General features: G+C 43.8%; 2 protein-coding genes across 5 annotated transcripts in view; one reads left to right on the top strand and one right to left on the bottom strand.

Annotated features, from left to right (window-relative positions):
• The first annotated feature begins 5372 nt into the window (after nt 1-5372).
• LOC143129503 (reticulon-3-B-like) lies at nt 5373-21882 on the top strand. Of its 2 annotated transcripts, XM_076289915.1 has the most exons (8): nt 5373-5506; nt 5613-6099; nt 11801-12008; nt 13398-13536; nt 18769-18838; nt 19443-19489; nt 19648-19706; nt 20640-21882. In XM_076289915.1, the coding sequence occupies exons 2-8, from the start codon at nt 5625-5627 to the stop codon at nt 20680-20682; spliced, it is 1041 nt and encodes a 346-aa protein (XP_076146030.1). In that variant the 5' UTR covers nt 5373-5506; nt 5613-5624; the 3' UTR covers nt 20683-21882. The 2 variants fall into 2 exon arrangements, with proteins under 2 accessions (XP_076146030.1, XP_076146031.1); XM_076289916.1 differs by lacking the exons at nt 5373-5506; nt 5613-6099 and adding an exon at nt 9400-9489.
• Nucleotides 21883-24131: 2249 nt separating this feature from the next.
• The window catches only part of eml6 (EMAP like 6), a 56694-nt gene continuing 53076 nt past the window's right edge, over nt 24132-27749 (bottom strand). For all 3 annotated transcript variants that reach the window (XM_076265762.1, XM_076265835.1, XM_076265913.1), the window contains 5 exons: nt 26784-26946; nt 25862-25965; nt 25302-25455; nt 24942-25042; nt 24132-24741 (listed from right to left, as the gene is read on the bottom strand). In XM_076265762.1, coding sequence (XP_076121877.1) covers nt 24717-24741; nt 24942-25042; nt 25302-25455; nt 25862-25965; nt 26784-26946 — 547 coding nt within the window. In that variant the 3' untranslated portion in view covers nt 24132-24716. The remainder of the gene's footprint in view (nt 24742-24941; nt 25043-25301; nt 25456-25861; nt 25966-26783; nt 26947-27749) is intronic.

The raw sequence follows: 27749 nt of genomic DNA, 5'->3' as shown, positions 1-27749 counted from the left end.
CTTTTGGACACTTCTCACTAGTTATCTTTGTCAGGACGCTAAGCTCTTAAAATCACAACCTGGTTCTTCGCTTTGTAGCCGTCCCGCTCTAACTAGTGTCTGACTGGACAGAGAGAAGCTTGACTTATCAGTGGTTTCAAGTTGGGGGCTGACGCAACTACTAAACCAACATGACAGAGGGAAATGCACTCTCTAGGGCCAGCGCAAGGGAAGGTTTCTCATGCTGAGAGAGAGAGAGAGAGAGAGAGAGAGAGAGAGAGAGAGAGAGATCTCTATGAATTGCAGTTCCATGAGTCATCATCCTAGAATGACGATTCCAGTGTGACAGACTGGTTCCAGTAAACATCAGCTGGGAGATCTGGATTCAGCCAAGTAATGACATCACAAATCACCTAAAACAAACAAAAATCTCTGAGACTGTCTTAAAGAGACCAGGACTTGTTTCACAATGCTTGAAACCATAATAAAACAGAAGATTGTGAAGCATTAATTATCTTCCTTTGGTGCAGAGGATGTTACAGTTGTATATTAAACTACTTTTATTGCACTCTGACAAAAGAGGTAACACAGTGTAAAACAAAAGCACTCCAAGGCAACACTTATCAGGTATTTTGGGTGGAACCAACTAAGTCTTTCAAAAGACACATATTTCCCGACACCTTGGTTGACCTACATGCATTTGACAGTCTGGTGTGTCAGAAGCCTGTAGGCATGGGCCTATGCCTGCACAACTCTTTATGGGGAACATAATTCACATTTGACCTCAGCCAGGGACAGCTGTCGCATGATAACAAATAATAATGCACGTTTGTGAAGAAACATGTTGTTTGTCATTGCCAGGGAGCATATATTATAGACTATGTTTTGATTATTTTATCATGTGGCTGAGTAAGCTTACAGTATTACTGGTGGAAGGCAAACTCCCTTGACTTGACGTGGGACGTTTTATTGGCTCGTCGGCTAAGTGTGTTTTTGCATACCTTTGTGTTTTTCTCCTGCCAGGGCTTTAGTGTACTTATCATTGTGCCAATGTTTCAGCTGTTCATATCATGTTTTTTTTTTTTACAAATTCAATATTTTGCCTGTTTTTTGGCCATGTGTGCAGTGGAGGATCGCTCAAGCACTGTGTTTAGATCAGTGTTTCTCAAACTTTTTCAGACGAAGGACCACTTAACCAATAAAAAAGAAACGCACGGACCACCTAGCTAAAAAAAAAAAAAAAACTTCAACAGTATATTAGCCTACACAATATGCCTACTCACTGAACCACCTTGCTTATTGTCTTTGCTTATTGTGTCAGAGGATTCATATGATTTAAACTGGCGTATCTTACATAGATAGTGTTGCAGAACTATTTGGATTTACATACTAGTTGGTTCAATATTACAAACAACTCATCTATATTATATCTGACCACGTCTTCTCACGGACCACTTGGGATAGCTTGCGGACCACCAGTGGTCCCCGGACCACACTTTGAGAAACACTGGTTTAGATAGCACTTATCAAATACAACATAGAAAAACATCACCAGTATGTGGAAGAGCCTGTTTCAGAGCACAGATCAGATGTTTTTTAGAGCACAGATCAGATGTGACAACAGTGGAGACATCAAAAAGGGGAAAAAAAAGCAAACAAGCAACTCAAATCCCTCCCCTTAACGAAAGTAATTATTCATACATTCTATCAGTTGTACACTCAAACAGTTATGCCGCCTTTATGTACAAAATAACATAATTGTTCTGTAGCTTCACAACTGAAAATTATATTTGGGCTGACAGTCTTTCGAAAGTCTTTTTCCATTGCTTGGGGAGGTCGAGTTGATTCTGAAAACTTTAACATAACTGATGCTACCAACCCACCGAACATTACCAACAAAACTTTGACATGTGACCACATGCATGTTTCCCTTCTCTCTCTCTCTCGCCAAATACTGTGCCCTGGCATCAAATCCCATCTGTCTGTCTTCCCATCCTTGTGACGGATCGGCGGTTTCCAGCCAGCACAAAGACCTTGTAGAACCAGTCTGTGGCTTTGTTCATCTAGTGCCTCGCCACACAAAGGAGGCTCCAGTGTCACCCTGAAGGGGAGGGGTAGGGGGGTATAGGGGCAGGGGGTCGGTGGGGGGCACAGGCCTGTCTCTGTGTCACTTGCCACTGCCCAGTACCCAGCCTGTCCCTGGGTGCGCGACGAGCCAACAGGCGAGGCATTATGACTGGGTACTGATTAGCATCAGAGAAGCAAACTAATGATAGACAGAGATGGCATGGGGTAGGGAGTGGACACACACAACAGGCCTGCATGACTATGTCTCAGCAAAGGGCGTAGGGTCATGGAAATATTTGTGGTGTGTTCATTGATGCTGTTCATTGACGCTTGTTAAACTATAAATTTGGTGTGACTGTGTTTGTGGTGGCGGTGTTGTGTTTGTGGCTCACCCCTGCACTCGAACCTGCAACTTGCAGCATCTTGGAGTGGGAGGCAAGTGGGCTAGCAAGCTAGCAAGCCCATGGGTGCTATCATCTCTTACTAGCATGTCTTCTAACACACTGAGAGAGGTCTAACTAATGGATACTGCACAGTTACTGCATCAGCTGGCTACCGTTACTGGAGAAGAATAAGCCTCAAGAATAAGCCTACCTTCAAGAATAAGCCTACCTTCAAGTCATACTGAGTTTGTAGAAGCCAAATGCACATCCAATTCAGGCAGCCAAAATCAACTATTAAGAGGAATGTACTCTGTTCACACTTCCCATACCAACCGTGATGTTCCGTAGGATGCACTTTCACCTAGATTCAACTGAGTGGAATGGAGACAACCAGCTGTAGGACTGACATGAGTGGTATAAAGACGTGTTCGGCCAGTTCCCCGTACATGGATTAAGCCTAATCCAAAGACTTCAAGAGTCCATGTACGGGAAAACAAGCCCTTGATTCATATCATTCATTATTACTGACAGACAGAGGACATTTAAAAGATCATGACTGGTGAGCTTTGGTTCCACTTTGGCCTATGATCTTCTTGCTTGTCAGTGCAACCCATGATGACCATCACTGGAGTTCATCATCGTTTCTCAAAGTTTGCATTGTCAGCAGTTGCTTTTAGACAGCATAGCACTTAAAAGCACTTGAGTTGAGCAAGCTGGCCAAATAGAAATAGCCTTCTTTGACATGACTATGGCATTTTGTAAATTCTGACCCAAATGCCTATGTTCCCAATGTCCTCTGTTCCCAGGGTCCTATGTTCCCAAGGTCCTATGCTCACAGCATAGGGACCCTCTAACTGAGGAACATAGGACCCTTTCTCATGTTCCGCATTATCTACTCGGGGGAACGGAACATAGGGATGACCCTGCTTGAAGTATGGTCAAAGAAAGCCAACGAGCAAAACAGTTCACATCACATTCTGATGGGACATCAATGATTTAGTGATGCAATTTTCATACGCTAATCATTGAACCTCAATGTATAGTAAACTTAATATAATGCTGAAAATAAATAGAAATAAGATAAATAAACAAACAAGGGGAGAATTAATGGACATTAAAGGTCAAAGAAAATATATGGGTCTTTAAATTTGATTTAAAGCTACTGGTAGTGGGACAGGACTTCATTTTTATAGGGAGATTATTCCAGAGTCAAGGGGCAGCAACAGGATTTTTAGGATTGCATTGGAGACTGAAAGAAGATATTGCGAGGAAGACCTTAGTGGCCTAGAAGGACAGTATAGGGACTTAAAAGGTCACAGATATACTGTCGTGCCATCCCATTTAGGGCTTTGAAAACAAAAAGCGAAACTTTAAAATTGAATTTTGTATTTGACAGGTAACCAGTGGAGTTGGGCCAGCACAGGACTTATGTGTATATGTTTCTACTAGTTCCAGTTAGAAGTGTAGCTGCTGCATTTTGGACTAATTCAAGTCTAGCAGGGGTGGATTGGTTCAGACCTAAATACAGAGAGTATAGCCTGGCGAGCCAGACCCACATTAAAATGTAGGGTCTGGGCACTCACCGTTCGCAGTGCTCAGTCCGAGGGGCGGGATAATCAGTTGTCTTTCAAATTCCCTCTGCACGCAATAGGACGCAATAGGATATTTGTTTTCAAGTAGCAGGAAATTCAAGCCAAACCGTTGCAACTCTGCCATCAATCATTATGTTAAGCCCATCAAACGACTCTATACACGATTTCAATGTCCTGATTAAGTTTCGATTTCTGGAGCTCACAAGCCAACGGAGAGTTGCTAGACTAGCCCTAGGCTAGAGAGTATAGGGATTATGAACTTTCGGGCCCCTGGGCGCAGATGTATTAAGGGCCCCCCAGAATTTATTTTATTTGTTTGATTCAATCAGATTCATAGCATACATCCTGATATGTTGATATTGAGGCAATGATTCCATGCAAAGGCTTGGGCTTCAGGGCCCCCTGACCCCTTGGGCCTGGTAGGCCCGTGCAGTAATCCATCCCTGAACTAACCAGTCAACATCACCCTGAGGAAGGCACTGTTTAGTTAGTAAAATGAGACCAGTAAAGCCATTGCACACTATGCCAAATGACACACAGAGCACCTTAAACTGGACACATACCGGCATATACATATGTGTGCCTGAGTGATGGTCCAGTGTGTAGAGATGACAATCAAGGAATAACATCTGGGCTGATTTTATTCCAAAAAGTTCAAAGCAGGCTGTAGGCTGTATAATAACACAATAATGACCCTTCTAGTTGCTTACCTGAAGGCAGTGCCTTGCTGCCCTACTAGAGATGCCAGAGTGCAGAACAGATGTAGTTACCTCTTGTAGACTATGTAGGCCACTTTCACAGGGAGTCATAAGAGCTCCAGAGCATCTTTCTTTATCTTTCCCCATGGACCTATATATGGGATATTGCATATCAGAGACCACTGTGTCCAAGATCAACTGTGCTAGCACTCTCATGTTTCACACATGTGCTTTAGGCTATCTGGGCACGGTCAAAGTCTTATTTACCCTGCCATTCAAGTTAAATTAGTCTCTGCAACAGAATATCTAAACTGCTCAACCTGACTGTGTGTGAATTGCAGTTTTTTTCATACAGTATAAAAATATACAGCATATACAGCATTTTCCCATCATAAAAATGGACCAAGGATTTTGACAAGATTCAGGAACTACAGAGCAAGAAAGGGTTCAACATAACCCTCAAATTATAGTACACAAAACAATCTTATATCAAACAATACGGAACAGAAACAATGGCTATAAATCCGTCATCCGTAGTGCAATGAATTTCTTCACGGGCTGTCCAGTTATAGCCTATTTCTCACTACTTTGTAAATTAATCGATCTCGGTGACAGATTTCAAACACAGGAGGCGTGGCCAGTGACGCCCATTCGACGAATATCCAATCAAAAAAACTTTTTTTTTCTAGTCTGGCGCGCTGTCTACGCTCGCTGCTGCTGCTGACAACTCCCAGTTCCTACTTTATCGGTGGACGCCTGGAACTGAATCATCCTTGGTCTTTTTAACGTAAGCTGATGTTCGTTTTTCTCAGAATTTCTTGTCTGAAATAATCTTAGCCTTTGTGGTGTTTGTCTCCGTACACTTTTGACCAAATATATACCTTACTCTCTAGGATACAGCAAGGATGGAGGATAACTTCACAGGAATAAGCTCCACAACGCCGTCAGTGGATGATCTTCTTCAGTCAGGGCACGAGTACGGAACCGAGAATGAGACGACTTCTAAACTGTTCGACGACGCAGCAGGTTTCCTCATAGACACAAGAGAGGCTGTAGCAAAAGATTTTGACGACGACGATATTTTGGACCTGGCTGGCGGGGCTCAAGATGCTCTCGAGAGGCACAGGTCCACGTTACCGCGTTATCACGAGCCGATTGCAGACTCATTCTCGGACCCAACTCCAGAGCCAGAACCAGAGCTAGAACCCGAACCAGAACCAGAGTCTTCTGTTCCAGACCCAGAACCTGTAACAGCACCTCACAAACTGGTTAGTGGTTTGGGTGATACCAGCGGTAAACTTTCAAAAGAGGAAGACGCCCCTCCAAAAGAAGAAAAGACTGCCATCGTGATCCCAAAGTCGAGAGCAAAATCAGGCCCGTGTAAGTAACTCACTGCGTTAATCGCTGATGTTATGGTTCAGTGACTCTGTTGTTTATCTAATGTCAGTTTCTTGACTTTTCGGTGGGAATTTGTTTGGCAACCAACCTAGCTAACTTAACGTAACACGAGGATTAGCCGCTAGCTCTGTAACGTCAACTGTGATGTGTTCAGTGTGATTCACTGCTTCTGAGTTTGACTCGGGTTCGTTCACCCATCAGCCTTTATCAGGTGCTCAATGACGAAGTGATGCAATGTTATCACAGTAACGCTAATGATTATCAATCAGAATTTCCAATCCGAACCCTTATGATTGACATGAACTCCTTTGATCTCTTAACATGATCACTAACACGTTAATGATGCTTTACAGAGTGATGGACGCAGCCAAGCTAAAGTAACGTTAGGTATAAACGGTACAGTCGGGCGGAAACTATCACAACAACAATAACACATGCTAAATACGTAAATACGTTTTGGGGTAAATAATAAAGTCGGTTTTTTTTCTGTTTATCTGTAGTCATTCCTCTCCAGTATACTACTAGCCCGATTTGTAAATTGGTTATTATTAAGCTCTGACGTTACACTAGGATGCCATCTTGTGGACATCACGGTAGATACATAATTTTGGCAGGGAGGCATTATGTGCACATTTATGAAAACATAACACATTTTATGATTTCCCAGGCATGTGATGTCGCCCATTTCGTGTATCTTGCGACAATACGTAATTTTTTTATATTATAAAAGTGCGTAAGTGTAGCCTACTACTGAAACATTGCGTCACAGCCCACACTGAACAAAATGTACAGTAACAACACGACGAGGTGTGGGTTGTGCGGATAGGGTTAGGCATTGACTGTACATGTGTTTTAAACAATTCTAGTGCTTAAAACATTTCCTGAACAGGCCACAGTATCAATAATTTGCACTGCAATCTGTGATGTAGCCTATTATTGTGTTTTTTAGTTGTTAGAGGTGTGTTGAAAGAAAGCAAGTGTTTTTTGTTTGTGTTTGTTTTTTGCTTGTCACATTCATGAAAACATGCAAACAAACTATCAAGCAAATACACACACAGATATAAGTTGCATGATGTTTCATTAACGTTTTCAATGCTTGAATTAGATGATGATGATGATGATGTGATGTGGTCATAATGCCCAGGAACATGGCCACGCCTCACCACAGCAGCTCCACTCATGTGTGCATTCCCAGAGGAGAGCCAGGCAGTGTGTTTACACTGGTCTTCTGGTCCTGTTTGATTTCCTGTATGATTTTCATGTTTGCTAAACAGTTTGGCTTAATGACTTGGGAGGCCTTGGAATCCACAAAGACACCTGTGCAGAGGTGCATAGGCATGATTATTTTTCGCTGTGGGACCATCTTATTTCAGACAGAACTGGCCAACTTTGCCTTATGGCAAGTCTTGAGCAACTTGATGGCAACTTGAGAAACATAGCTGTTCTTAGGCCTGTCACAATAATTATGTTATTGTACGATACTGTCAACAGTAACTTTTGTAGCCCTCAATATCTCCCGTCTGTGTTCTCGTTCACGTCATTGGTCTTCTTTGTATTTGTTTTAGGTTTAATTTGCGATGTCCCAAAACGTAGCAACGTCTGACCTAACCCAAAAGGCCTGCCTTACGATGACACAGTTGTGCACAGTGGTGTCTCCAAAGTATACTCCGTATGCTGTTGTGTTGTGCTGTTGCTGTATCACCCAATCACAGTGTTTGAGCTGGGAACAAAAAGCTGCAGTCACAGGTGGAGAGAGGCCTTGCAGTTGCATTATTGGATGGCTACAGCAACCGTAGCCTATGACCATATTGTTTCTCACAATATTTTCTCAGTCAATACATCGTCCAACAGAAAATAGCTATCGTTCCATTTCTAGCTGCAGTAAAAAGAGAATCTATTGTTTGATACTCGTATAGTTTATATGCTGTAACTCTAAGCTTTCATACTTGGCCTTGTGGTGCGTGAATGCCCTTTAGGCCCTAAGGGGTTAGCTGTTTGTAGTTGATCAGTCATGTTGAGGACTGCAGTGTGTGTGTGTGGGTGTGTTGATTGTGTCTACACACATAAGTGGGTCTGAGCAGCCCCCACCACTGTACACCAGGTCATTCACAAATGCGTATGCAGATAGAATTCGGTATGTGTTTGTGGGTGGGGTGGTAATGGATATAGTAGGGGGATCGGGTAGGGATTCAAGGTGGGGGTAGTGGCTTGGTGGTGTGTGTGTGTGGGTGGAGGGGGGGGGCGTTCCATGTCATCTCATCAGCTGACTGCCAGCTGCTCCCCTGAGGGTGTGCGAGGTGAAGAGAGCGAGCGAGAGACCCCCCTTCACTCAGTATCCGTGGACACACAGCGCACACGCACACGGTCGCCGCGGAACCCGCACAGCCACCACCGCCACCACCTCCTGCTCCCCCTGGGCGTGCAAGAGTCCATCGCCACCTGCTCCTCAGCTGCTGGGCTAAGGTGTCGCTAACGACTGGAGCCTTTCTTTGGAATGAGCAACTACTTTTGAGAGAAACTTAACTGACGGACAGAACCTGCACGTCCTCGCGCAGAGCTTACTGGAATTTTACTATTACTTGTTTGCACTTTATTTTTATTTAAGCAATGGATTCAAAACCCTGGAGAGAACAGGGTAACTCATTTTTCTCTTTCTCTCTTGATAACTTACTTGAATTTCCATGTTATTGCATTAGGATAAAGATGCATGATTGCTGCTGTATGATGCCAGCATGCTATTTGAGTGGTTAGAAGTGTAACTTGCCCACAGACAGTGAAAGGTGAACTGAGGCCAGGGCACACGGAAAGTTCTGGGCTATGTTGACTGTGCAGTTTGTCGGTGTCTTCATTACTGTGGAGTCTGATTGCACCATGCTGGCAGCGCACCTCCTGTGGCGATTCTTGGCGACTGCCCCACAGTTTCCATACTTAGATGGATTGATTATACATTTATTTGTTGATGTACAATCACATGTACTGACAAAAAAAAAATCATTCCACTCTGGCCGCAACCAAATGAAGCAAAGTTTAGTTGATGTGTATTTTGGCCTGATGCATAGTGTTTCAAATCTCCAGACTATTTTGATTCTTCATCATTACTTAGAACTATGCTGTCTGTTGCAATAGTGTGGGTGCAAGAGCTATCCCAATAAATCAATTGCAAGTTGAGTTGCAGTTATTGCTGAACATCATTGGTTTGTGTAAGGAATGTGCACATGTGTCAGATGTTTGAACCATGATGTCGGGCTTTTATTTTGATAACTGGTAACGGGCATGATAAAGAGGCGGAAGTAGAATTTGTCAGTGAAGAAGTTCACTCCAGTGGATGGTGCACGGTGCACGCAAGCAGGAACAAGATGGATTCCAAACAAGGTTAGCGCATATTCTTTTGTCTTCGTGCCAAATCCTAGATTATGTTATTGCACTCTTGGCTGTGATACGAGGATATGATTGGGTATTTATGATTGATATTAGCATCCACGCAAATTATTTATCACACTGTCGCTTGGGCTTTGGCCTAACGTTAGCTGGCTGGATGTTGCAGTAATGTCTGTTTGAGCTGTCTATTCAGAGGAAGCTCTTCTAGAATAGTTATTCACCATTTGGAAGGGTCCCGGTTGTTTTTATTAAACTTCATGGATGACATTTCACGTTAGTCAACCTAGTCTGTTGAGTAACATGCATTAACGTTACTCTAATTAGTGCTAGAGCCAATACGTTATGTGCATAACGTTACGAGATAGCACCAGTGTCATCACGCCTGTTTAATCTAATTTCACAAATTTCTAATCTTACGTTTTGTGATTTTGTAACTAACCAAATAATGTTGGTTCACGTCATGTGACGCTATTTGGTTTGCTAACGTTAGCTTCTAAAGTTAACGTTAACTTAGTAAATGGTCTTGGGGCTAATCAAGTGTTATTGCGAGTAAACATAACGATAGCTACATACAATACAGTTAGTCAGATAACGGCACCTGACGTTAGCTGCTAACCATTATTCACTTTAACGCAATGCTTCGATGTTGATTGTGTATTAGCGTTAACGTTAATTGCCAGACCATGGCAACGCAATTACGCTGTCAATTATGCAATACACGTTAGCTAGCTAGTGCGAATGTCATCCAGTGAAGTGCGTATGCAAGTTAGCTAACGTTAGAGGTGGTTAACCTCCTATCGATAGCTAACTTGCCCTTTACTAGGCAGCTACTTTCCCCCCTTATCTACACTACGTCGACAGTCTGTGTCACCATACGATAGGCAAAGGAAAGCCGCATTTCAGCACCTTTGGTATAGACTTTAGCCGAGGGATGATTCAAACATTTGATTGCAATGCCATGCCCTTTGTAACATGCGAATAGATTGTCGATTTTATTGATTCGAAGAGTGTCTCAATAATCGGCAATCCTCTAACTTGGCGATAGTAATGTTATAACGTTTGGAATTGCATAGCCGTGGATATGGTGTCCTCGACTTTCTTTGTGACCTTTATTCTCCTCTCGCCCCCCCTGAAGTCTCAGATAACATGCAGAAATTGGTACCGCATACTTAATGTTTAAGTACCTACAGGAGAACAGCTAACTCCTTACTTTTCTTTTCTATGTCATGCTTATTTCTTTGTAGGGTTCCCATATGTATTAATCGAGAGGTTGCGCCGTTGTCAGCTGAAATTGCAGACAGGGCACAGGCTATTTAAGGCGATTGTAGGGCTCACTGAGATATTGCTGTATCAATTTAAAGTGCTACCTCACACTAGTTATAACACCGTAACGTTGGAGCTGGAGTTCTACATTTAGGTTGTTTCTGAGGATGTTGACTGATTGAGCTGTGAATTATTGTAGGGAATTGAATAGCTGTCTTAAGAATCGTGCCAAGTTTCAGCTTTCTAATTTTAATCTAGTGTTATCCTAACACTGAATTAATTTGGTTCCCTGCTCGTATGGAAGTGAGTTGGCAGTTGTGCACCCACATCCATTTTCAATGAATTGGGTGAATTTGCGGTTTGAGGGAATGTACTTGTGTCCATATGCTGTGGTTTCTGGTTTCTCTAAAGGATGGAGACCATTCAACATTGAAGTGATCGATTTACCAAGGGTGTACGCATGTCTGTCATGAAACAAAAACATGTTTGTGTGTGCGTGGAAGCCTGTTACATCCAAAGCCGTGGGCTTTTGGAGATAACATTTCAGAGATGAGACAGGTGGTGAGAATTGTGTGTATTATGTATGTTTTAACATAGTTTTGTCTTGCGATATTCAAATATGATTTATTAAAGGTGTCACTGTCATCACAATTATGGTGACTGTTTATGTGCTCCGGTCTTATGGGCTCAGGGCTCTTTCATACACTTGATCTAATGGACCTAACCCCCTTCCTCTCTCTCTCTCTCCTCTTCTCTTCTCTTCTCTTCTCTTCTCTTCTCTTCTCTTCTCTTCTCTTCTCTCTCTCTCTCTCTTCTCCTCTCTCTCTCTCTCTTCTCTCTCTCTTCTCTCTCCCTCTCTCTCTCTCTCTCTCTCTCTCTCTCTCTCTCTTCTCTCTCTCTCTCTCTCTCTCTCTCTCTCTCTCTCTCTCTCTCTCTCTCTCTCTCTCTCTCTCTCTCTCTCTCTCTCTCTCTCTCTCTCTCTCTCTCTTCTCTCTGCTTGTGCTCCTCTTCCTTCTTCTCTCTCTTCGTCTGTCTCCTGCAGTGGTGGACCTGTTGTACTGGCGGGATACCCAGAGGTCGGGGGTGGTGTTTGGGGCGAGTCTGTTCCTGCTGCTGTCGCTGTCGGTCTGCAGCATCGTGAGCGTGTGCGCCTACATAGCCCTGGCCCTGCTCTCAGTCACCATCTCCTTCCGCATCTACAAGGGCATCCTGCAGGCCGTCCAGAAGTCAGAGGAGGGGCACCCCTTCAAGTGAGTTGTTTGTGTGTTTGTTTGTGTGTTTGTTTGTTTGTTTGTTTGTTTGTGTGTTTGTTTGTTTGTTTGTGTGTTTGTTTGTTTGTTTGTGTGTGCCCCTTTGGTGGAGTCAGTGGGGGATATTGAGAGGCTTTGAGGTGAGTTCAGTTCAGTTCAGATCGGGAATGTAGCTATACATCGTCATTAATGTCTTACTGCAACTGGTCACAAATAGAATCTCTACTTGGTCCTTTCACCTGCATACGCCGCCAATCTTCAGCAGAATCATTTACTCGAGCGCACAGACCACACAGACAAGCTTGCTTCCTGTGACCTTTTGACTCCTGTCTCTGTATGCACACACACACAGACACACAGACACACTATTTTAAGGAACACCCCCCACCCCCCAAATATGGACCCTATAACACACACACACACACACACACACACACACACAGTCTCGCCCTCGCTTGTTCAGTTAATGAAACTGCTCTAATCCTCTCTTTGATCGTTCTAGTGAGTTGTATGCGGCCCGGCCGATTCTACGGGGCTTAGTTTGAGGTCATGGAGAGGCGATTACCGCCAAAGTCCTTACCTCAGACTGCTTTTAATTTCCACTCAAACATGCTGGAAAAGCGCCCTCACTAACAGATCACAGTAATGCCGGGAATGACTCCTTAATGCCATTTGCAATGTTGTTTCGGAAATTGCTAACCTGCGAGTATGAGCTAATGTGTTTCTAGTTTTGATTTTTAAGTCCGCCGTCAATCACTACAAATGACATAATCCCTCTCAGTAGACGTAAAGTGGTTGGTAAATTAGTTGAATAGAATGATCTAATTAGAGATATTGGAAGTTGGAGGAGTAGTCATTTTCCTCAGTTGCTTGGAGGGCTGCAGTCTACCTGAATCGCTTATGACAGAAGTTCGTTGTGCAGGTGATTCAGAGCCAAACAAATTACATATAATCCAAACAAATTGCAGTTGCTCCCACGCAAGATGGAAGCTATTGAAATGAAGCCTACTAGTAGTGATGTCACCCAACACACATCCCTTAAAGTTGGCAGCCATGCTGTTGGCAGATTTGGGGCACAGCCCTGGCAGCTTTGCCAATGCCCTACTGTACTAGTGGTGATAATGAACACGGTTGACAGGGTGTGATAGATGTTGGTTAAGGCACTGAAGGTGGTGTAGGTGACGGTGTAGGTGACGGTGTAGGTGACGGTGTAGGTGACGGTGTAGGGGACGGTGTAGGTGACGGTGTAGGTGACGGTGTAGGGGACGGTGTAGGTGACGGTGTAGGTGACGGTGTAGGTGACGGTGTAGGTGACGGTGTAGGTGACGGTGTAGGTGACGGTGCTGTTGTGATGTTGAAGGCAGTGATGGCATTTCCCCCCCTCTGTAGGATGTACCTGGAGAATGACGTGAGCATGCCCACTGACCTCGTCCACAAGTACAGCGAGCTGGGCCTGCACCATGTCAACACCGGCATCAAGGAGCTGCGCCGCCTCTTCCTGGTGGAGGACCTGGTGGACTCTCTCAAGGTGAGCAGCAGCAGCACTAGCAACCAGCTGACTGATAACATAATACTCTATTGGCAGCAGCTAATTTCCCCACAGATGCAAGCATCTTCTAAATGTATTCATCCATCTGTCTATTTATTGTGCTCTTATTGGTAGGACCAGTTATATTGTTATATTTTGCTGTTTTGATTTGTCATCGCCTACGGGATGGGTTGGATCCCTGATTGTTTTATGTTGTGAGTGTTTTATGGGTGCGATTCTCTGGCTTCTAAGCCAAATCCCAATCAACCACGTTGATATGGCAATAAAGTATTGAATCTGTATCGGTTGAAGAATAGGAGATGCCCAGTATTGTCTAGTAGGGGTGCATGGTGCACATATGGTCTAGTATTGTGGACAAGATGTCAATTATCTGTCCATGTAGTTTAGTTTTTAACAACCCCAAAAATACTGAAGACTATACATACAAGAGATGTCAATATAAATTAATAGATGAATCTGAAAATGATATTCAACAAGTTATTGTAACAGATCATCTTTTGGGCCTTATAATTATACTATCTTGTTAAAAAGACTTTCCTGGTCTAACGGTCAAGGCTTTAGAAGCCATCTCAAAATGGTCAGCTTAAAGTCTTGTCACAAATCTGGAAGATGGGCTTTTCAGCGGTCACAAATGGGTGATCACACCCAAACCGACCCTTTACAGCACACTATTAGATATGCTTTCTCTTCATTAGACTGAAATTTCAGCTTTAGCCTCCCTCGTCTTCGAAACACCATCTGCTCAGTCTGTATGAAATGTTGTGCGGTTCTCATGAATACCTCTCTGTGTGTGTGTGTGTGTGTGTGTGTGTGTGTGTGTGTGTGTGTGTGTGTGTGTGTGTGTGTGTGTAATGTGGCTAACCCTATATGAGCATCTAACTGAGTGTGTGCAGTGTGGTTTCTATACTTTTTTTTTTCTCTCTCTCTCTGTGCCGAGTTTGTTCGGAGTGTACAATTTCCATGCTCATATCTTGGGTGCCAGGATTTGCCCTTTTCTTTGACTATAGCCTGTATGCACGTTGGATGCTTCACCGTCACCAAGGGAGACCTGGGAGAGACGGTGTACAATAAGGAAGGAAAACAGAATGAATGGCCCTCTGAAAAGAAAAACTTGTGTGTGTCAAAGCAGTGTTGTGTGTGTGTGTGTGTGTGTGTGAGGGGGGGTGTTAGGCCAGCCCCACAAGGGTCCTATTGTGAGCCAGACGGGTGGTGTTAGGGGATTTAGGCCGGTGTCTGACAGGCTCATGCTGCTGCTGCTGCTGCCAACAGACCGACCCCTGTCTCTAGGCAGCAACGGAATGGAAGAGTCTACATGTGTGCTTTTGCAGGGGGGTTGAGGGGAAGGCGGGAAGAGGAGGTTGACTGGGGGAGGGGGGCGGGGGTAGTTGTTGGCAGGGTATCTGTGAAGAGGTGGGGGCAACTGGACAGTCTGTCCTGGGCATAGTGGGGGGTTGTGGGTCAAGTTAAGTTTTCAAGGATTTAGACATCAGTCGTCTTCGTCCCTGGGCAGATACATTCCCTGCTCCAGCCTTGGTTATTCATGCCAGATAGGCTAGTTGTCCGTAGGGGTGTCATAAATCATCATACGGGCCGTTCACACCAAAACTATGAGGACAACTGTAACTATAAAGATAGTAATGTCTACAGTAGCGAACAATAAGAGAAGTGTCTCCTCCATCTCTTATGTTGATGAATGTGATGTCTAAAATTTGATAGATTCTGACTGGCTGTCAGCTTTTTATCGTTCTTAAAATCGCTCTGAAGGTGAACCCTAAGGATATTGTTTTTCATGACGTTATCGTTGTAGTATGAGCTGTGGACTTTGGTCTTCATATTAACTAGAGATACGTAAACCTGTTTTTTGCCCCGTTACCGTGCCTAGTGTTAACTGCTCTTTAGACAGAAAATGGACTCCCAGCTAAGAAATGCAGTTCTGAGACTGGTCAAGGGTGTTTTCTTTCCTCTCTCCTAGCTGTTATGTAACACTAGTCCTGAGTTCAAATTCTGTGTGTGTGTGTGTGTGCTGGTTTGAGGCTCATTTGGCTGCCTTTGAATGTAAAAATAGACATTTTTGACACAAAGCCAAATTGGCTCCCCCTATGCATCCCTCAGCCTTTTCCAGCTTCTTTAATAGTCTTATACCTCTCTCTCTCTCTCTCTCTCTCTCTCTGCCCCCCCCCCCCCCCAAACACACACCACACACTCACACGTTACCTCACTTTCTTAAATTTGTGAACAATGCCTACTCTGTCTAGAGTGCTAGCGCTTGGCTGAGCAAGGGTGTGCAGGACCTTTATTTTGTCGTGTCTTGTGGTCCCTGCTACTACCTCAACAGTTGCCATTTGTGGCCATTTACAGGCTCCGCCAATGGCCTCTATGCCAACAGCTGACGGATCAGAACTGTGAGGCAGTTCAGGAGTCAAACAGAACTGCATTCAGAACGGAAGATAAGGGGCCCCTTATCTGTTTAAACATTTAGGAGATCTCTACTGACTGTCTGGTGACAGATGTGGGACTAAATCTGTGGGTGTAACCAGCCTACCGGTTAGCGCTTCGGACATGTAACTGGAGGGTTGTCGGTTCGAACCCCGACCAGTAGGCACGGCTGAAGTGCCCTTGAGCAAGGCACCTAACCCCTCACTGCTCCCCGAGCGCCGCTGTTGTTGCAGGCAGCTCACTGCGCCGGGATTAGTATGTCTTCACTGTGTGCTGAGTGTGTTTCACGAATTCACGGCTTGGGATAAATGCATAGACCAAATTTCCCTCACGGGATCAAAAGAGTATATATACTTATACTTATACTTAACCAAAAGCAGATGTGTACCATTATTGCTCCATCATCTGTCATTCCTTTTCGTCGTCCTGGTCTGTTATTATCCTTTTGATCAAGGGTAGAGTGAACTATTCTGTTTTTGGTTTTGTGAAAGGTTGATATTTGAGTTTAACATTTGCTAGCCATGCCATGCTAGCTAGCTAAATAACTTGATTATGAACATATAATCCAGATAGCCGACGTACCACCTCTCTAAGTGCCCATAAGTGATGTCCTCCAATGCCAGGGAAGGTTGGCAAAAGTGTCATGACCATTGCGGCAGAGTTGAGAGTGAAATGCCACCAAATGCTAACTAATTTGGTCATTGGTTGTTCGTCACCCTAATGTGATTGCAATCACTGTTAACAAGAGCAAGAATGATATCAGTGCTACACTCACATTTAACTCAGTTAACTGCTCTTTTCCCATTTCTGCTCATCTAATATGGAGACAACTGGTAACAGTGCGAGTTTTTTTGTTTCTGCGAGGCTGTGCTGGTGTCTGAACCAGAGGGCTCAAAGATGGTATTGAGATGGTGTAGAATTAGACAAGATGTGTGTAGTAGTTTTGATTGTGTTCTTGATCGTGCTGTTTTTACTGTAGCATGGCTGATGATGTTACCAAGGCACGCTAAACTCTGCCAGTACTGCTTCCCGCCCCCTCTTTGTTGTCCTGTATGCGGTCACATCTTGGGCAAACGATGCCAGTTGGTGTTGGGCCCTGGGCAGAGATTGGCATTCTCATACCAAGCACTCTTGGGGCTCTCATACCAGCTACCAATTAGTATGTACACTAAGTCAACTAATCCCATATCTGAGCCTCATTAGTGCGTCTACTATGGTCGTAATGGATAAACCTCCATGCCCTCCTGTGCGCAGGACCTTTATTTTGTTGTGACTTGTGGTCCCTGCTACTACTTCAGCAGTTGCCATTTGTGGCCATTTACAGGCTCCGCGTCTACTATGGTCGTAATGGATAAACCTCCATGCCCGCACTAGCCCTCCTGTATTTTTACTACGACTACGTCCACTTGTCCATTTGTAGCTCTCCCAACCCCAAGTCGCCGTTGAGTGTCCTTGACTGTGTCCTTGTCTGTGCCTGTGTTCGACGCATGCACGCTAGTGAAGCTTGGTCCTCAGAGCTGCCTGTCGGGTGAAGGTGTTCTTAGCCGTGTTGTTAAGTCAGCACCTTCCCGGGAACACACACACTCCACACACACACACTCACACTTGCTCTCTCTCTCTCGCTCTCTCTCTCTCCTCTCCCCGTCAGCACATTGGCCCGTGGCCCAAACATCCAGGGACCAAACTGACTGGCCCCTGTCAGCCAGCTAGTCATCCATCCATCCATCCTTCCTTCCTGGGGCAGTTAAAAACCCTCCGTGTATGGAGAGTGCCCTTCTGTGGTGGGAGGCCGGGGTGTGTATGTGCCCCTGGGTGTGGGATCGATGTGGGCAAAGGAGGGGGGGGGGGGCGGGGTGGCAGGCAGGCAGGCAGGCATTGAGGGTAAGGTTTCCTCTGGACCTTCTGCCCTTTCGCGCGGCGTGGGACCTCAGCCATGGCTGGAGATAGACTGCACTGGCACTGTTCCGTTCAGTTAAGTTCACAGGCTGGCTTGGACGCAGCGTCCAGTGGTGGTGATGGATGGGCCCATTTGCTTGCTTTGCTGGACGTGCATTTAAATGGACGAGAGAATGATGAAGAGTGTGTGTCTGGGACTGAATAAAAACAGATTAAAAACAATCTTTTGTGTGTGTGTGTGTGTGTGTTTTTGCCAGAGTGACGTAAAGGGGAAAAGATCTGGCTGTACGAGTGTGTGTGTTTAGTGGCGAGGTCAGTTACAGTTCAAAGCATGAACACGATGAGGTAGTCCACATGCCAAGTCTCAACCTTTAGTTCTAGTTAGCTGGTCTACTATTAATGGAAAAAACATTTTCTGATATTAAGCTGATACCTGGAATGTGGAATGTGCATTGGGGGATGTGTGGCCAGGAAATAATTAGCAAAAGAGGTTTGGGTTTATCAGTTATTCTTTATTTCTATGTTTACAGAATGCATAGTTACCATGTGAACGTACAGTAATGGTGTTTTCCTTTGGTTTGCTTTGATTGAAGACACTTAAAATGTCAAGTTGTTTAACTTGTAGCATGTTGTGTTAGCAGTGTTTCCTCTATGGGGATGGTCTGATTTGTTTGTGGATGGCCTGCCCCCACTGCTAAAAGAACTCTAGAGGAAACTCTGTGTTGGTGTTACTGCAGAACATGTACTGTCGTTTTCTCCATGGAACGTTCTCATTTTTGTTACTGTACACTCCAGCCTGAAGTTAGTGTGTAAAAATGAATGTATAACCTAGTCAAGATGTGAACGTTAATGTGTGTGTGTGTGTGTGTGTGTCTACAGTTTGCTGCCCTGCTGTGGATCCTCACCTACATTGGTGCCTTTTTCAATGGCCTCACTCTCTGCATCATGGGTAATTTTACACACACACACACACGCACACACCCACAATATTTCTTAGGTAATGGTGTAAGCTAAGTGCACAGACAGGAGCACTCTCAAACACATTCCCCTGTCCTAAGCTGGCAGTAACCCAGGCGTGGTAATGGAGAGAAAGCAAGCACATCAATAAAAAGCCCCATAGATTAATAGCAGTTGGCGCCACCCAAATGCAGCCCAGTCTTTTTCAGTGGCTTGCTCCATGCTTCATACAGCCCACAGGAACCATGTGGTTAAAGCAGCACAATGTGGTTCTTCTGCCTTAGAATAATGGCTTCAAAATCATTTTGGTGCCACACTGACTTGTAGTAAGGAGAATGTGGTCTCTGACATTGCCGATGTGTGCCCAGAACTACTGTGGGTCTGCAGATAAATGGGTGACCACCTTGTGTCATTAAACGGATGTGAGATGGGGATGTCAGGGGGGTTGCCCTTTTATAATCGGGGTGAATCTGTAGTGGTGTGTAATGTGGCATTCAGTGTTATGGTTTTATATTTATATCCTTACCTTTTTTTACATAGTCATATTCACCTGCTCTGTCATGTTTTTTTTAATAACCTCTCTTCCTTTTCCTCAGGACTGGTTGGAGTGTTCAGCTGGCCAGTGATCTATGAGAAACACCAAGTATGTGACCCACCCACACACACTCAACCTTTCCTTGACTCAATTTCCTCAACAAAAAAAAATGTTTGCTCCTCTAGGGAGCTTTTTGGGCATTTTTGTGCCGTGGGTAGAGCGGTAACAAACCTTTGACTTTATTATGTTTTTTCTCACCTCAATAGGTTCAGATTGACCATTACTACGGGATGGTGAGCAGTCAAGTCAAGGACTTTGTTGGGAAGTAAGTACAGCCTCCCGCTTGGTAACCTGTGAAAGCTCGACGAAAGACGAAAATGCAAATATGAACACCTGCACTGTGTTTAGATCGACTGATTCAGTCAGTGTCCCCTTCTGTACAAATTGGTAGTATACTCAGAGGAGAGTCCGCTCAGCTGTAGTACCCCCCCCCCCACACACACACACACACACACACACACACAGAGTGGCAGGTCTGATTACAGATGCCATAAAAAAGCATTGGCACTTGTGCCACAATACCAGAGAAGGGTTAATTTACAGTTGAAGCCAAGGGTTGGCATGTCTGCGGTCACACTGGACTAGTTATCTTGAGAGGTGACTCCCCTGAGCATAAAAGTTGTACACTGTACACACGCGCCAGGAATTACCTGTGAGAGAAAACGGCAGGCGTAGCCCCCACAAGAGTCACCTCAGTGAGCCCTTTCCAATTATTTCTCCATCACAAGCGTCACATGCTCATTAGCCCTGAACGTTGTGTCTGCATACTCATCTTAGTATTGTTTCAGCGCTTTGCGTTGTCTGCATACTCATCTTAGTATTGTTTCAGCGCTTTGCGTTGTCTGCATACTCATCTTAGTATTGTTTCAGCGCTTTGCGTTGTCTGCATACTCATCTTAGTATTGTTTCAGCGCTTTGCGTTGTGTCTGCATACTCATCTTAGTATTGTTTCAGCGCTTTGCGTTGTGTCTGCATACTCATCTTAGTATTGTTTCAGCGCTTTGCGTTGTGTCTGCATACTCATCTTGGTATTGTTTCAGCGCTTTGTTCTCATCTTCAGGGATTTTTTCCTTTTAACATCGTTAGGTTCGATGTCAGAACAGGTGTTGCTTTTTGAAAAGTCTTTTGTGCAGTTGTCAGACGCATCCCTCCTGATGTGGTCCATCTCTCTCTCTCTCTCTCTCTGCTCCCATCTCAGGATCCAGGCTAAGGTCCCTGGACTGAAGCCTAAATCGGAGTGAAAAGACGGAGCTTGAACTGGTGTGTGTGTGTGTGCGCATGCGTGCGTGTGTGTATGTCTGTGTGTCCATGTTTGTCCATGTCCATGTTTTGGGAAGTGTGTGTGTGTGTGTGTGTGTATGTGTGGAAGGGAGGGATGTGAATGGATGGAACCATAAAGGAAGGAGTATGATGGAGGAGAGGACGAACACAAGGCCTTCGACGTTGTAATGTACACTTGTCCTTTCGTTTTTCTGTTTAGGTTGTTGTTTTTTTCTCTCCCTGCAGTCCCGTCATCAGATGAACTAACCCTCTCTAATCTGATAGCAGCTGTTTCTGTCAGTACCAGCTCAATGTTGTACACCACCGTAACTTAAAAAAAGAATAAATAAATACATGAACTTAAAAAATAGCAGCTTTCTGTAACATCAATAAGGAATGTCTCACAACCTGGTTGACCACACTTTGTCACAATAGGAAATCTTCACCTAAGAAGAATGTTTTGATGCTTTTTTTGTTGTTTGTTTGTTTTGCCTAAAATTTGCTATCCCAGTGCATAGTTTTCGGTTTCACAAAAGCGTTGGCAATCAGATTTGTTTGTAAAGGGACTAGAACATTCATGGGGATAACGTGGCACCAACATGGGGAGTACTGTCACAGTTTTTTTTTTTTCCCCCCTAGCTTTTTTGTTGTTTTTAGGGGTGTCGGGATGTAATTGACATGCAGAGTTTTAATTGCCAGTTACTCATGACTTGTCATTCAAGACAAAAACTGCTTAGTTTCAGCATCTGAGCTTGGGAGTCCTTTTATAGAAGTCAGTCAGTCAGTCGCCTGCTGTTCTCACACCATTAATTGTGTGTGTGTGTGTGTGTGTGGATGAAATGCAAGAAGTGAAGCTTTTTATTTCTTCCTGTCACCCTGTTGCAGCTGACTAGAAAAGAAAAAGATAAAAAAAATAGAAGAAAAAAAGTTTCACGAAAAAGCTTGACAGCATGGCTTTTGCTATTTGTTTCTCTTTTATATTTCATAGCCCCCTCATGTGAAGCTGTGGATTTTTCTCTTAAACTCATCCCTGCTTTTCCTGGTGCTGTCAGTCATCAGTCATGTGGTCTGTTGTGGGCAGGAAATCCTGCCCAAATGGAATTTGGGTGGGTGGGGTCTATCTGTGAAGTGCTTCTGTGAAAGTGTAAACAAGAACCAATAAAAAGCTCTTAGGCAAACACCCCAAGTTTTGGTCTGTGTGTATGTTCTAAATGGTTTGACGTCGCCTCGTTGTCCTTAAGAAGAGGTCTGGCTGCAGGAAATAGAAGTCCTACCACATATTGGCTGTACCTGTCCACCTGTATTAGGGACTCAAATCAATTAATCAGTTGATTATCAGCTATGACTAAACGATTATGATTATAAATAAATCTTGGTTCTTATTATGCACCCAGATATGGTGGATGGAGTGAACAATTGGTAAGTGTGAATAAACGGTTACAGGAAGACGTAAAGGTGATATTGATTTAAGCTGCAATCTGGGGGGGGAAATGTTGAAAGAAATGTCATCACAGATTTGTTTTTTTTCCCTTTTAGGTTAGGGACTTTAGTTTGGGCATCTCGTAAACCCTTCATGAAGACACTGTTGAGCTTTGTTGTCAGATTGAAGTTTGTAATATAGGCCTACTTGAGCCAGATAGTGTTCGGTAGATCACTATTTGTAGACAGTGTTACGATTTGAAGTCTGAAGGACACACTCACAGCTTTATGTTTTTCAAAACATTTTATATAAAACTCTTCACCAGTTACTCTCAATACACATACTTTCTCATCTTGAAGTGTAAAATACAGTATCCCTTATAGACTTTAAGTACAGATTTGGAATGTGTTACAGCATATTCATGCAAAAAAATTGTTTTCCTGTCCTCTCACAATTTAATTAAGCTATGTGACTATCTAGACATGTTACAAAAAAAGCAACTACACACTCAACAACATTTGCAGTCATACATAATTGGCTATCAACATTAAAATATAGACTAATATAGAGTTAGCTCATCTGCTCAGAGAAAGAGCAGATTTGTATATTTTGAAACACCAGAGTAGGTTTGTTGCAAAGTCTGCATGCCTTCCATTTAAGACAAAACCCTCACAAAAATGGTTAATTCATACATACATACACATACGTACATTTAAAAATAAAGAGGTCATTTTAACAAAAATATAACACATTTAAAACACCTCTACAAACGGTAAAGTTACAGTACTTCTGCCACTTGCGGCACCTGAGACTCCTTTTTCATATTTGGACAGGTGAATGAGGTGGTCGTGGTAATAACAGGGCGATAATGTGTTTGATATTTTATGTACAAGTCAATAAATTACTTCTCTTAATCCTTGCATACAACTTAAATAAAGTAGTCGTCAGTTAAGCCCTGGACTCTTTTATCTTGAGTAGCACCGTGGAGGAGAACTAGAAAAAGAAACCAAGTCGCTGTCATGGTTACCATTGGTGATGCTTATAAGGCACTTCACATATAGAAGCACAAAAATAAATAAATAAAATATGATGATCCCTTTTGCATTCCAAAGCCCACCCAAATACATCTTGGCATCATAGTGGTTCTTTTGCCACTTTTTAAACACGTACATGAGAAAGTAAACATTGCACTTCATGGAATGGCAAAAACGCCATCTACCATAACATGAACAAGTAGGAAAGATAATAAACAAACTTTCTCAGATGCTAAACTTTTATAGAAACTGCCTTGATCTAATCAAGGAAGCCTTACTAGTTAATCATTCTTCATTTAACCAGATGCAGATTTTTCTAGTTCATTCAGGTCTGTTGATTTTTTCTCGCATATTGTAATGGTCTTATTTCTGGCTCCTGTTTCACCTGGTTCGTCTTCCAGTATTTGAACATTAGGTTGTAAAATCAGATAGATTCATAGCTAGGAGCTATTATTAGAAGCATAACGTCTTGAACATCTCTGAAGAGGTTTATTTTGTTTGCATTAAACAAGCTGACCTCTCTATCTTGTAGTCTTACCACCTGTGAAATACAACTCTGAATTCAGGTCATTCATACAACTTTATGTGTTCATAATCTATTTGTACAGATATGAATTTTGACTGGCAGAGTACAGGCTTTCCGCACTCTGTATAGTAGAGAGATTCAGCATTGGTTGGTCAAAAAGCTAGAGGTCACAAAGAGAACCCTTTGCATATAAAGTACCCTTTGCTGGAAAAAAAGGTTTCGTAAGGGCTGACAAGGGTTCTGTCGAACCCATTAAAGGCCTCTACAAAGAACCCTGTGGAGTCCATCAGAATGTTCTGTGTAGAACCTGTGAATGTTTTCCAGGCAAACAAGCCAATGAACCACCAAAGGTTCTAGACTGCACTCGTGAGTGAATAGAGAAATGCAACCGCATCCTATAGGTGTCCTATAGGTGTAGTTGAGATGAAATGCAAATGCTTCATAACGGTCTCCTGTAGGTGTAATTGAGGAGAATTGCAAATGTGTAGTAGTAGGTGTGGGGAACTGTACTAGGTGTGGGGAACTGTACTAGGTATAGTTGACTTTAGTAGGTGAGGTTGAGTGTAGTAGGTGTGGTAGACTGTAGTAGGTGTAGTTGACTGTAGTAGGTGTGGTGGACTATAACGTGTAGTAGACTGTAGTAGGTGTAGTTGACTATAGTAGGTGTGGTTGAGTGTAGTAGGTGTGGTTGAGTGTGGTAAACTGTAGTAGGTGTGGTTGAGTGTAGTAGGTGTGGTTGAGTGTGGTAAACTGTAGTAGGTGTGGTGGACTACCGGTATAACGTGTGGTTGACCGTAGTATGTATGGTTGACCGTAGTAGGTATGGTTGAGTGTAGTAGGTGTGGTTGACCGTAGTAGGTATGGTTGAGTGTAGTAGGTGTGGTTGAGCGTAGTAGGTATGGTAGACTGTAGTAGGTGTGGTTGAGGTGAATGCAGCATCTCAGGTCAAGGATTGCAGCAGCAGCAGCATCATCGCAGAGGCAGTGAGACACACTCCCATCTTCAAGTCACCGGGCTCTGTCAGGACTCTCCGCGTTACAGGCATTTCCAGACAAACACACTGGGGGCGAATAAAGAGATAAAGCGCTTAAACATGTGAAACTACATTTCCAACCGAACAATTTCAACAAATTGAAGAGTGTGGGGAACAAAAATGGCACACTAAAACGCCACAACTTATATGGAGATCTAGGTGTATGAAACCAAGACCAACAAACAAGAAGGTTCATCAACAAAAGAAAGAAAGCAATGGCAACACACCTGCAGTCGCTACCTCCTACACTGATGACGTACTTGTCGTCGGCAGAGAAACGGATGTTGGTGACATGCGCAGAGTGACCGAGGTAGCGCTTGTGTTTGGCCTGGGAGAGAGAGAAAGAGAGAGAGAGGTATCAGATACCGGCTCCAACTGACATACTAATCGAATAGCTATACTGATTTATGACTGATAGTGGTGTCATGACAACAATGACCACAGCAGTAATGCTTACTTGTTTATAACCAATTATTACAAACCATGGTATTTATCACTGTTTATTTAAATGTAAACTCTTCTAACCACTTTACAATCATTCGTTTTGCTACACCTTTTGTTGCTTTAAGCATATCAATCACGCTTACAAATTTTTCTGTGCATGGGAAGTCGAAGAGCTTGACGAGGCCGAAGTCGTCTCCTGTTGCGATGTTGAGGCCGGCGTGCGAGACAGAGGCGCAGACGACGTCGGCCTTCTCAGCATTCCGTGGCCACACTCCCACCACCTCATCGCCCAGGACACTGACAGGACAGTCACATGACAACTTAACGATCTTCTAAAACCTTTACATGGGTAAACGCATGAATAGTTTACCACACATCTTGCTGGTCTCTATCATAATATCTCTAAAGTTTACAAATATTTATACAGTACATTCATCCTCTGTTCAATTTATTTTAAAACGTGGTATGTTTTGCAATTTTCTTTCAAAATATTTTTTGTACCAAATATATCTTTTATGTGGTACAAGTATCCTAATATACAAACCCACATACTTTACCCATAACTCAAACTCTAAAAGCATGTTGGCAACTCTTTATTTGTTGTTAATTCAATACTGTGATGAATTTTCGGCGGGAGTTGTTGAGTTGGGTTCTGACCAGTCGTTAGAAACCTCGGTAGTCCTCGGTGACAGTGCCCCCTCACCTTGTCCATGTGGCCCAGGTGATTCTATCGATGACGGCCTGCTCTGATACCACCTTCCCGTTCGGAACCTCATGGACCTGCCTCTTGTACATTCCCGTGGAAACCTGTAACCACAGCAAGCCACAACATCACACTATTTGTATATCTTGGCATCTTATTGGTTAATAGACACTTCTGTCCGGGTCATAGAATTTAACAGTAATTCTAAAATTACATTGCCATATACAGAGCAGCCATCAATAAACACGTTGACAACATTTTTGAAGGTCGAAGGCGATCCTGGTTATTATTAAACCGACCGCCAGATATTGATTTCACTTGCTAAAAGTGAATGATGTTTTCGGTTTGGCATCTAATATGGTACAGTATGTTAGTGTTTGTGCACCAAATAGAAACTGTCCCCGTTATGGCACTTTCCGTCTGACTTCCAGGTTAAAAATAGCTGGTGATGTGTTGTCCAAATGGCTTTCTGAATATAACCCCGATCAAAAGATGAGCGACAGCTGCTCATGCAAACCAGGGAGGCTGATGGTTAGTAGTGGAAATCTCCAGGTTCAGAAAATCATAAGAGGGCCCCTTTGGTGCGACTGAAGGGTGACACTCACTGATAGCCCTTTGTCAACGAACACCCCTCACCCCACCCGCAACCCCCTCCCTTTCTGCACTATCTGGGGGTTTGCATGCTATTGAAGATGGCAGGGGATACCTATTCACCCATACCACTGTTGTGTCCATTCCATATGGACACAACATCACATGACTTGCCTTGATGACACATTTATGTGCATCAGTGATTCTGACTCAGATTCCCAGCAGCATACTGTGGCACAACTGCACACACACACACACACACACACACACACACACACACACACACACACACACACACACACACACACACACACACGCTGGCCCAGCATACCCCAATAAACTTGCTGTCTGCGGAGAAGTCCAGCTGGATGACGAAGCCGGGGATGTCCTTGCAGTAGCCGATGCGGTTGAGCGAGGGCCCCAGCGTGAGGTCGTAGAAGTCCACGGCGCTCTCCACCGAGCCCACCGCCAGCAGCCGGCTATCAGGGCTGAACCTGGACAGGAGAAAGTGTGGGGGTCAGGAGGTTATCAGGGCTAAACCTGGACAGGAGAAAGTGTGGGGGTCAGGAGGTTATCTGGGCTGAACCTGGACAGGAGAAAGGGGCAGTGTGGGGGTCAGGAGGTTATTTGTACATTCCTGGGCGGGGATCACATTAGCCAGCGGCAAGCGGCAGGTTTCCTATTGTTCTTTATGGTTCGGCAGCGGAACGGTGGCAACGCTGGCGTAACGCTAGAGTTGAAGAAGCTGAGCGTTGAACTTGGTTCAACTTTCAAAGCGCAACGTGAGCGTATTCAAGGCAAACCATTTGTGTTACCATAGGAACGAGATAGAATTTATTATGGTCTGAGCATTGCGTTACGTTTTCCGCTTGCCGCTGCCTAATGTGATCCTCGCCTTAAGGGCTGTTCACACCAGGAATGGTAACTATAAAGATAAAATTGTAACTATATTATTATATTACTATACTATTGGCGTTATTATATTTCTAGTTTATGTGTGGACGTCGTCATTAATTTTAGCTAGAGCGATACTTTTTTACTGTTATTGTTATAGTTACCGTTCTTGGTGTGAACAGCCCTTTAGACTTGCACAAGACAGCATGTCTGTGTGTGTGTGTGTGTGTGTGTGTGTGTGTGTGTGTGTGTGTGTGTGTGTGTGTGTGTGTGTGTGTGCTTAGCATTGTGTAATTTTTTTTTTTTTGGGTACATAGCAAATAATGTGTATGTGTGAGTGTGTCTGCTATGTCATGGTCCCTGCTATTGTCTGTTATCTGACTGATTGTGTATTTCTAATCTC

Source organism: Alosa pseudoharengus, unplaced genomic scaffold (assembly GCF_046254945.1).
Source record: "Alosa pseudoharengus isolate Yale_2024_CS ecotype anadromous, Long Island Sound unplaced genomic scaffold, YU_APseudo_1.1 YU_APseudo_1.1_scf_1, whole genome shotgun sequence".
NCBI lineage: Eukaryota > Metazoa > Chordata > Actinopteri > Clupeiformes > Clupeidae > Alosa > Alosa pseudoharengus.
The sequence above is the reverse complement of the archived record's forward strand: the minus strand, read 5'-3'. Positions and strand labels throughout refer to the sequence as shown.

Coding starts and splice junctions, on each gene's coding strand:
- LOC143129503 (XM_076289915.1), top strand. CDS start 5,625: ATGGAGGATAACTTCACAGGAATAAGCTCCACAACGCCGTCAGTGGAT. Junction 6,100..11,800: donor GAGAGCAAAATCAGGCCCGT/GTAAGTAACTCA, acceptor TGTCTCCTGCAG/TGGTGGACCTGTTGTACTGG. Junction 19,490..19,647: donor TGATCTATGAGAAACACCAA/GTATGTGACCCA, acceptor TCACCTCAATAG/GTTCAGATTGACCATTACTA.